The sequence below is a fragment of the Strix aluco genome, chromosome 2 (genome assembly GCF_031877795.1).
Source record: "Strix aluco isolate bStrAlu1 chromosome 2, bStrAlu1.hap1, whole genome shotgun sequence".
NCBI classification, from domain to species: Eukaryota; Metazoa; Chordata; class Aves; order Strigiformes; family Strigidae; genus Strix; species Strix aluco.
In genome coordinates, this window is record NC_133932.1 from 8,424,920 (window position 1) to 8,435,096 (window position 10,177).

At 44.8% G+C, this 10,177-nt stretch overlaps 1 protein-coding gene across 3 annotated transcripts; it reads left to right on the forward strand.

Moving 5' to 3' along the window:
- The first annotated feature begins 482 nt into the window (after positions 1 to 482).
- On the forward strand, positions 483 to 9,304 carry LOC141917496 (uncharacterized). Of its 3 annotated transcripts, XR_012621288.1 has the most exons (6): positions 483 to 1,351; positions 5,538 to 5,632; positions 6,400 to 6,810; positions 6,951 to 7,051; positions 7,354 to 7,412; positions 8,251 to 9,304. XR_012621288.1 is itself a non-coding variant. In XM_074810734.1 (4 exons), exons 1-4 carry the CDS (start codon positions 1,112 to 1,114, stop codon positions 8,294 to 8,296), a joined length of 792 nt encoding a protein of 263 aa, XP_074666835.1. In that variant the 5' UTR covers positions 483 to 1,111; the 3' UTR covers positions 8,297 to 9,304. The 3 variants fall into 3 exon arrangements, 1 of the variants encoding a protein (XP_074666835.1); XR_012621286.1 differs by lacking the exon at positions 7,354 to 7,412; XM_074810734.1 differs by lacking the exons at positions 6,951 to 7,051; positions 7,354 to 7,412.
- Positions 9,305 to 10,177: the final 873 nt, after the last annotated feature.

Consider the following 10,177-nt stretch of genomic DNA (forward strand, 5'->3'; position numbering starts at 1 on the left):
TGTCAGATTATCCTCTACTCAGCAAAAGAAAACATTAGTGCCTGTGCTGTTCTTCACTTGCTGTCCAGGTGTTCTCCCTTCCCCAGTTCTCTGCTGTACCAAAGAATTTGCTTTGCCTCTTTCCTGCACCACATTCCTCTCTGTTCACACTCCCATTGTCACTGCTTGGCCTTGCCTTTTTCTCACCCTCAGGTGCCATTAATGCTTCTCCTCTCCTTGGCTACCTAGTTGTCTCAATTTCCCTTGCTGTTTGTCTTAAGCTCTTGACTTTGTGCTTGGTGTCCTTCCCTATCACGCATCCCCTGCTGTCCCTGCAGCTACAGTGGGCTGTCACCATTTGTTCTCTTTCCCTGTAAATTGTTCTCGCTTCCCTCCCTCCCTCCCTCCCTCCCTCCCTCCCTCCCTCCCTCCCTCCCTCCCTCCCTCCCTCCCTCCCTCCCTCCCTCCCTCCCACCTTAAATCATTTCACAGAATCCGTGCTACCTTTGCTGAGGCCAGATCTTCACCTAGACGCTAAGTCTCCCAGGACTGAGTGAAGCTTTAGCTGCCTCTGTCCAAACCATGTCTAACCTTATCCTGTTAAGAATTGTCTTTGGAAATGGAGCGCTGGTGCAGGGAACAGCAACTGGCTGATGCTATTTGCATTCTGGTTCCAGTTCACACCTTTGGTCTGCCCTTTGCAGCCCTGTCTCTGGCCACTTCCAAACCAGACTTGCACTGGGGCTCTGTAAGTATCTTGATCCTAGTTTGCGTTTCCAGCCACCTCTGTGGCTGAGCCCTGTTGCACAGCAGGGGTGGGTAGCAGGTTCTGAACATTTTAGATTCACAGAAAGGTAAGACAGTGAGGCATGTTTGGAGGTCCCTAATCCAGCCCCCTGCTCACAACAGGCATGACTTGATCAGGTAGCTGAGAGCCTTAGAAATGATTGTGCTCTGCAATTTTTGTCCTTTCTGTACTTTCTCCTCTTGTACTTTCCGCAGTGTACAGAACAGTGGCAGGGCCTATCACCACTAAAAAGCACATGAGGGATCCCAGCAGGCCCTTCTTTGTTCTTTACCAAATCCATGGGCATCACAGGACACAAACTAGATCTTTCCTAGGGCACTGGACATGCGGACAAAGGGGATTGTTCAGTACATGTTCTACCAATGTTTCTTGCTATGTTTCTGCTGTATTTCTTCAGTGTTTTATTGCTGTTTAAGGCCCCGAGAAGTCTTAGAATCTCTCGTCTCTTGGTGTTTGCCTTGTTCAACACCCAGCTGGGAGGTACCAGCAAATGAAAATTTGTGCTTTGAGATCCTTACACCTCTAGCACCGTGCTCCTCATCAGCTTCCATACTTGTCAAGCAGGTGGGTGTGCTGCCATTGTATGTTCTGCTTTACCACTGCAGTTTCCTCATCTTGAGCTGCTGAGCCTCATTATGATTCTGGGTTTTCCTGAATTACAACCCCCTGACCTCTTGTTTTGGGTCCCAGGCTACCTCTTTTGCTTGCGTGTGCCTTTCCAGTCTGGAAGGGACTTGGAGCAATCCTTCTCTAGAGGAATGCTCTAGGGGTGGTGACCTGAAGTGTGTGTTCATGGAAAGAGTGTAAGGGCAAGCATGTAGTGGGTATACGCATATTCTCTAGGAATCTGCTGCTTTGAAGACTGTCCCACCCAGAAGTTGCATTCGTATGTTTAATATTGGTGAATTTATTCCCTGCCTGTGTGTTGTTGATTTTTAAGCCAGCTGGTGCTTTTGGTCACTATAATGTCTTGTGGCTGCACAGAAGAACTGTGTTTAGATATCCAAAGTATTTTCTTTTGTTTTAAGCCTGCTACCTCTTCCTTTGTGGTCTCCTACTTCTGGTACTGTAAGACATAGTAAGTAATATAGTTCTAGTACAGTCCCCGTCTCCCCAGGGTGAGCTCTCTTCCTACCTCTGTACCCTACACTTCTACTGTATTATTGCCCTAACCTGCCCTGGGGCCCTGACCAGAAACACCATGCCACTTTCTCCTCCAAGTCAGTCCCTGATGCTCAAAAAATCTTTTGGTAGGCATGTCTGCCACTGAGGAAGGACTGAAAGCAGCGCAGCAGCAACAACAGAGACAGGCCAGACAGACAGACCACTGGGTCAGAGCAGAGCCTGGCAGCTTCTCCCCATGGTAGTCCCTTGTTGACGTTGGCATGTGTTTCCTTGCTCCCACAAGAGAAACCTTTGCTGGTCACCATTATGCTTAGTATGGCAAAGCATTGTCTGGTATTTTCTGATGCTTTTGGATGCCTGATTTGAGATGTGAAACTTTAAAACTCTGTAACGGTCCATGACTTTAGGAAGAGTTGTAGGTACAGAGATCCCCTGAAAATGGGATGCTGGATGGGTAGGCTTTTTGAAACTTTTCAATTTTTCTGTTGCATTTCTTAAGCAGAAGTGACACCTAGTGTTGAGTCGAGGGGAGGTCAGTGTCTGTCACACTTGCTTGGACCAGGCCACTAAGGGGTTTAAGAGCACAACTTGCTAATAAAACATAAGAGGAACGAAAGCTGGATGCATTTTCTGAGCATGTGACTTTTGTGAGGTGGAGAAGCTTTCCCAGAAAAATGTGGTGCTGTGAAGCTAGGACCTTTTGAGGGTCTGTGATGTTTTGTTTTTTATATTATTTGGGTTTTTTTTCCTGGTTCTAAGCATCTAATTAGTCTGGGCCTTTGTGTTTGTGAGTCCAGCTTAGCAACCATGCCATGGAAACCCGTTTGCACATTTATTAAACACGGAGACAGAAAGGAACCTAATTGGGTTTCTGAACATTTTGAACTAAAACAATTATTCACAGACAATCTGTTGCCTTTTCCTTTATTGGGGAAGGGGAGACTTTGGGAAGGAAATAATGGATAGAAAAGCTCTTCCCTTTCCTTTCTGGCTCCTGTGTCTTGTCAAGTGGGACTTAGAACGCTTTTGTCAGTCTGTATTTGCTGTGCCACTCTTTCCAGCATATCTTTGTGGAACTCACTGTCAGTGGATATGCAGAACTCACCCCAATAGGCTGCTATCATCCCTCTTTCAGTCTTTGAAAAAGCAGTGTTGTTCAGTCCAATTGACTGAGCACTGGCAACTGGGGAGTGAAGCAAACACAGTGGCAATCAGAGAGAGAACAGAAAAAAAAGGGGAGTTTGTAAGAGATACATGCTTGGCAAAAAAGGAGGCATCTTTTTTCCTTCAAGGGTTTGGCAGTGGATACATTTATCGGTGGGTGGGCTGTTCACATCTTGGGGTTCTGTGGTCCAGTTGCATGTTCCTACGCTGCATTTCTGGGAGCTGTTTTGTTTGAGAATCAGAAGTCTTAGAGCCAAAAGTGAGAAAGACTCCATCTTTGTGATGAAGAATTACTTTACCAGCCCTCACAACTGCTAAGAGAGTAAAAGCCAAAACCCACCCCTGCCCAAAATAAACCGGTCCATGCTGACTTGAGTCCACAACTACCAGACAAAACAGCAGTCAGAAACGCGGGGGATGTAACTCATGTGTAATTTTTTTTTTAACCCCCTTAAAGTAAGGAATAAAAAGAGGTGAGTAATTATTGAGACAGAAACTAAGGGATCCACTGTGGTGGAGAAGGGTGGGAACCCAAGAGGATGTGGAGGGGGAAGGAGATTGTTGTTAATTTGATTTTTCTACCATTTTACCTTTTCCAGCACTGTGAGGTGGGTGCACATGTGACACCCACAGCTTTAAGTGAATTTGTTTTATCAGCCTGCAATCTCGTGGAAAATAAACTTTGACAGTGCAATGATGAAGTCAACTAAAGAGGAAATAAAAGTAAATACATAAGAGTCTTGATGTATTTGGAAATGAGTCTACGGGAGAACAAAAAAATAAGCTCACTATTAAGCCTTGTCAGAAAAACCCAAGAAAGTAAGTTTTGTGAAGAAGATAAAAATCTTCTAGTAGTTTCTGCTCCAACTCCGAAAAAGTCTTCATTTGTTCAAGGGTTTTTTGCATAATGCAGTTCTGCATGTTTTCAAAGACTGCATGTTTGTCATTGATCTTGCTTGCTCTTCTGCTTTTTTTTCTACTGAGGGCAATAGAGGAAGAGAGGTTTCTCCTTTTCCTCTTTGAGTTTTCTTCTTTTTCTTTCTACTTTTGTCACACACTTTCTGTTCCAGGTTTTGAGAAACTGCTACTTCCACTGGAGGGGAGTGGGGTTGTGTTTTCGGGGAACATAATTTCCCATAAGAAAAACGAAACAAAACACAAAAAATCCCCCCAAGCTGTAGATACTTCCAGACCCAAACTGCTAGGCCCACTCTGTGGCATTCCGCTTTGTTCAGTGGCTTACTTCCTTGGGCATAAAGCACCATGTCAATGAGATGAGCAACACTGAAACCCATTTAGTTTTCAAGCCCAATAGCACTAGGGAAGAGGGTCATTAGAAGCAGGAGCGCCTTTCTTTCTGTGCACTTGAGCGTGTTTATACAGAGATCTTTGCCAGGCTTTTGTGTCAACACATCCCGTCGTAGATCACGTTTTGATTTTCCTCGGTGCCATGAAAAGCCCCACTGCCAGCTTTGGTGCTCTGCAGAGAGGATGGGGGGCACTTAGGAGTTCACTGCTGCCTGTATCGCTCCGTGACGCTGTTGAGACACACTCAGACTCATTCTTTGTGTTGTCTTTAGGGCTCTTACGTTTGTCCAAAGGGCTTTTCTGAGACTGTGGGTGCTGAGGAAGATGGGAACGTTTAGTTTGTGATGAATCATTTCATTATATATTAAAAAAAAAAAAAAAATCCAGAAACATAACTAAATATTTAATCAGTAACATATACTAGCAAGATACGCAGAATGAATGTTGTTCAGTGGCAGCATAAATCCACCCTGTTCTAGTCTGTTTTAGCCCCTCTTCCAGTCATTCTTCCCATCCGCGTGCTCCTTCTCCCTTCTCTTGCCAGATGGTGGAAACCGTGGTTCCGGAGGGGAATGCGGCCTTCCCCCTTCCAGCAGCACCAAGCTGCAGGCTGAGCTCCCTGCCACACACGAATTCACGCTGTAATGGTGCGATTTGCCAGTAGAGCAGAGCTGATTTCACATCCAACTGCTGCTGGAAACCGAGGTCCTGCTTCTCTTCTCAAAGCCCAGAATGCAAATTTCAATTGCTCTGCTTCCAGCCTCTGCAGAGCAGCAGCAGAATGAACCATGGGGAAAAAAGCCCGTGGACTTTTGTGCTAGCTTAGTTCTGTGATCTGCCACACCATGAGCTCAGCCAAGCACCCGTGAAAGAGATGCAGCAGGAGGATTTGGCTGGAGCTCGTGCGCAGGCTGCCTGTTCTGGCAGGAGTGAGCTCTCTCCCTTCCCAGCTCCCCGTCTTCTCCAGCAACCCCGTCCCTGACAGAGCAGGGGTCCCTGAAGCATTCTACAGGGGGGGGGGGTCACTGTAACCGTGACCTTGAAAGAAGCTCTGCTGGTCCGAGTTTGCCCCTTGAGGTCATTATGTTTAATGACAGCACCGAGCAGCACCTGCACTGTAGCTCTAAGCACAACTCTGTATTTTCTTTCTCAGGAGTTCTGGTGTATGAAAACTGCCTCATATCGCTGCCTCCTTGGTCCCTCTCAGAAGATTGCACGCAGTGCCCGGCCAGCCTGCCCACACCCAAGGTATATTTGAGATCTACCGCTGGTGAGCTTGCGGGTGTTTCATCTGCTTTCCCCAGTAACCACTACACCTCCGAGTCACTGTTGGGAGCTCTCTCACGTCTGGTGGTAAGGGAGGGAACGCTCTTGTCCGAGGGTGTTTTAGCACGCAGTGACGTCGGGCAATTTCCAGCCTTGGAGATGTTCAGGAGTCTCCTGGGCAAGGCGCTGAGCAGCCCCAGGTAGGTTGAGGATGAGGAGGGGGGTTGGACTCCAGACCTCCAGAGGTGCCTTCCCACCTATTATCTTTCTGTGACGCCACACAGTCGCTCACCTGCTTTCACTGGCAGTGCAGCTCGTTCATTCTTTTGCACAGTTGTTACCATTCATTAGACTGTTGCTTAATTTCAAAAGTCAGAGATGGCTAAGGCCAAATCAGCTTTTAAAGGAAGTCTCTTCTTTTTACTGCTGTGGGTATTTGGATTGCTCTGGAACTAACAAAAGTCCCGTTGTTTTCTCCCACTGTAGCAAAGCTGGCCAGCATGCTAGCCAATTAACATGTCTGAAAATATATTACAGAGCAAACCCGCCATATGAAAATAAGCAAAAATATTGCCACTGCAGCTCTGCCAGAGCCTCCTTGCCCTGCTTTACCAGCTCTGCATCCCTGTGGCTGCTCAAATGGCTACGTAGGTGACAAGGGGCATTTTAAAAGAAGCTACTTAAATGCCACCTTTGTCACCTGGATATCTCACATCGAAACCCTTTGGAAAACTAACATTGTGTATTAGATGTGCTTCACAGGTAAGCAAAAATGTAGACTGCAGCAAGTACAAGAGTTCTACAGCCCATGTGTCTCAAAATACTCCAATGTGGTTTTCTTGCTGTGGTTCAGCTGGCTTCTGGAAAATAAGGACAAAAAGAATCAAAGCTCTAAGCTTTATCAACATACTCGCTCTTCAATGGACTTTTGAACCAGAGCGACGAGGTGGCTGGTTGCAGGAAGACCAAAACCAAAAGAAAATAATGTTTTTTTTGATGTCTGAGTGTAATATCTGCCACTTCTCAGTTCTGTTGAATGGGACGTTTCACAAGACTTCAGTGCAAGCTATAAATGTAGGCAATGAGCTGCCTCTCCCAGACAGCAGCACCGGACGGAGGAAGTGCTGTCGGCTCTCCCCATCCAAGAAGCTGACACCCAGGTGAGACGCACACTTTTTACAGGAAAACTTTCAGTGGCTTCCTGGGCAGCTACTGTGAAATGCCATTGAAGAGAAAGAGGTTTAAGTGTTGGGATGAAAGCTGCAACATGTATGTGAGGATCTGATGTCTGTGTTTGCAGAAACTTACCTCATCCTTCAGGTGGTAAGAAGACCTCTGCAGGATAAACATACCTTCCACAGCGAGAGGGTGGAGAGAGCCATTGCTGCACAATTCCAGGAGGTGACAGTGAGACTATTTCACCAATTAATCTTGGGCATAGGATCTTTATGTTGTGTCAGCACAATTAACTGGCTGCTGCTGCTTCTTCTTCTTCCTTTTTCTAGAGGCAGAAGGTCATTATACTAGTGCTCAATCAATCAATAAATTAAAGTTCAGGTAGCCACAGCCTCCATAAAGTAATTAATTATAGCTGTGAAAAAATGCTTAAATATTTTTAATCACATAGTGAGATTTTTTAAAAATGTTGATTATGTTGCTGAGGTCTTGCAATTTGAGTCTGACTTTTAATCTTACTTGGGCAGATCTGATCTCCTCCCATCCCTTCCCAGAATCAACTAGAGTAACTGCTGCTTTCCCTCAGGTATATTTGCCCTGACATCTAAAACTTTGCTTCGATGACTGTTCTGTGATTTAGAAAGGGAGTTGTTCTATTAACTGGCCGCTTGTTTCTGTTCCTGTAGCTGTTACTAATAAATACTGTGGTTCTTTGTCTGATTCCCAACGAGTCTGTGCGGAATTAGATATGTAGCAGTGCTAAAAAAGACTTTTTCTACCTGAAATTTAGTCTGACTCAAAGAGCTGATGCTTTGAACTTGATGGCTTCTCAGCTTATGTCAAGAACAAGAATCTCTTGATTTCAATAGAAGTTCATGTAAAAAGGGAAATAAGGTGTTTCAGTGAGTCTAAAAGTTCAGTTCTGGCCTTAACAGGATAGTTTTTTTCCTATTTACAGTACAAAATGCACTTTCATTTCAATATTAATTGACTGTCTCACTACTTCTTTACTTCTTTACGAAGTCTAGTCCAAACAGCGAATGCCAGTTTCCAAAATAATTCTCAAATGCAGTGTCAATTATCAGCAGAAAGATTTATCACCAGTTATATGGTTTTTTATTATTCAGGATATACCAATAAGATGTTAAACTAAACGCTCAGATGTCCCTCGCACGTATACACATAAACCAAGATACACAACTAAATAAAACTGGACCGTTTAGATGTACATATCTCATTATACTTTTTTCTTCCAAATACAGATTTCTATGTCATGCCCTCAAATATTTATAGTTGCTGCTATATTTATCCTTTGCTAAAGATGTTTTACTTTTCCTTTTTTATCCCCCCCTCTCCAGCATTTTGTGTCTGGTGCAAAAGGCTTCTCAGAGGCATTGATTGTTTCCTGTTTTCCTTCTCTGCAGGCTGTCATCCAGCTCCTACAGCAAGACAAGAAACCCAAACTACTGAAGTCCTACTGAGATGGGAAAAATCATCATTTATGAGCATGCCAACTTCCAGGGTTACTCCAGAGAATTCACCAGTGACATTGCCAATCTAAAAACTGTAGATTGGAATGATTGCATCTCCTCAGTGAAAGTATTTGGCCAGCCTTGGGTGGCTTATGAGCACCACAACTACACAGGCCGGTTACTGGTATTTGAGGAGGGAGAACATTATTTTGTTGGTAGAGAGATGAATGATAAGATCACTTCTCTGCAGGTGATCACTGAAAATCTGCACAATCCTCAGATCACTCTCTATGAACATGCCCATTATCAAGGGAGGGCCAGGGTGATAAGAGAAGCAACCAATCTGGCTAGGGGATATGACAATGACACCATATCTTCCCACAAAGTCCAGAGAGGTGTCTGGCTGTTGTGTGAACACAGTGATGGAAGTGGGTTTCGTTACATTGCACGAGAGCATGAACACCTTCCAGCTTACAGTGCAATCAATTTCAATGACAAGCTTTCATTTCTGCGTCCCCTTCTCCCTGGCAAATGCTCTTAGGCTGCAAATCCTGCAACGCTGAGGGAAGATGCAGCCCCAGCACGAAATGTGAGACCTAGATCTCTGTCTATGCTTGTATGTCTTTTTCCCCCTGTGTTTTTTCCACAGAAACACTGGGGAGAGCTCTCTTTCATGCTGCTCTGCAGACCTTGCCTTTCACTGTCCTCCCTCCCCATAATCCCCACGAACGCAAGAACTATCATATTGGGTCTGATGAAAGAGTCTCAAAGATACGAGTGTGTAACCCACTGCACCTGCAGTGGGCATTCGAATATCCTGCACTACGTAACGTAAAAGCATGGCATGTTGCTTCTGTTACTAGATGCATCAACAAAATGTGCGTATAGAAGCAGCACCGCTTACTTTGTAATTTGTTGTACAATGCTCTTGCTTTACCATGGCCTCTGCCATCTTCTGTATTCCATTTTGTGTTATTGCCATTAAAGAAGCTATTGAAAGCAACAATGGGTCTATTTTATGTATTGTTTGTGGTTTAATATAGATAAATATTGCCCTTTCATGATGAGATATCTCTATGCATTCAAAGAATGGTTCACGAAGTCCCTTGCAAACATTTTTCATGGATCTCTCCTGAAAGGTTTTATCTCCTTCCATTCTCCCTTGTCAGTAACATTGGGCTCAGGCTTGGCTCAACCGTACTTAGAGTCTTGGTTACCATGCCAAGTGTTGCTGTGGTCCTGGCCAAACTCTCACCTGGAGACTTTACCTAATTGTCACAAGATTGATTGTATCTCAAGGCATTGATCATACTAATGTCTTCTACTGCCCTAAATTATGTAATCAATCAGAGAGTTTTGATAAACTTGAATTGATTGATTGGTTGATCACAACAGGAAAACCTGTCTGATTTTTTTAAACCTCTGTTATCTTGATAGGAGATGAGGTATCATTTTGAAATCAGTGTGTTTCAATCAGAATGGAAAAAACCCTTCCTCTAGAGTTACCTCCATTGTAATTCTACATTATAACGGTGTTTTACCGTTATAACAGTCTCAAAGAGTCACCACGTGGTATGTTCTACCACAGACCAGACTTAAGTTCTAGCTCAGGCTTCTCAGGGTCCCCCAACACACCGAGCAGTGCCAGGGGTTATCACCACTACAAGCATGTGAGGAATCCCAGCGGACCCTTCTTTGTCCTTTATCAAATCCATGGGCATCACAGGCCACACACTAGATCCTTCATAGGGCGAAGAGGGAAATGGAGGATGAGGATGGAAGCTGCAAGAAGCGGCAAGGGTTGCAGCTTGGGTTGCTGGAGCTTCTGTAGTTCAGTGTTCTGCAAGCCACAGAGCAGCCTGGAGAATGACCCGCTGTT

Excerpts from the sequence above, each read along its gene's own strand:
- LOC141917496 (XM_074810734.1), top strand. The coding sequence starts at position 1,112 with ATGCGGACAAAGGGGATTGTTCAGTACATGTTCTACCAATGTTTCTTG. Across the intron at positions 1,352-5,537 it reads CTTCCATACTTGTCAAGCAG|GAGTTCTGGTGTATGAAAAC; the intron begins GTGGGTGTGCTG and ends TTTCTTTCTCAG. Across the intron at positions 5,633-6,399 it reads CCAGCCTGCCCACACCCAAG|ATGTGCTTCACAGGTAAGCA; the intron begins GTATATTTGAGA and ends ATTGTGTATTAG.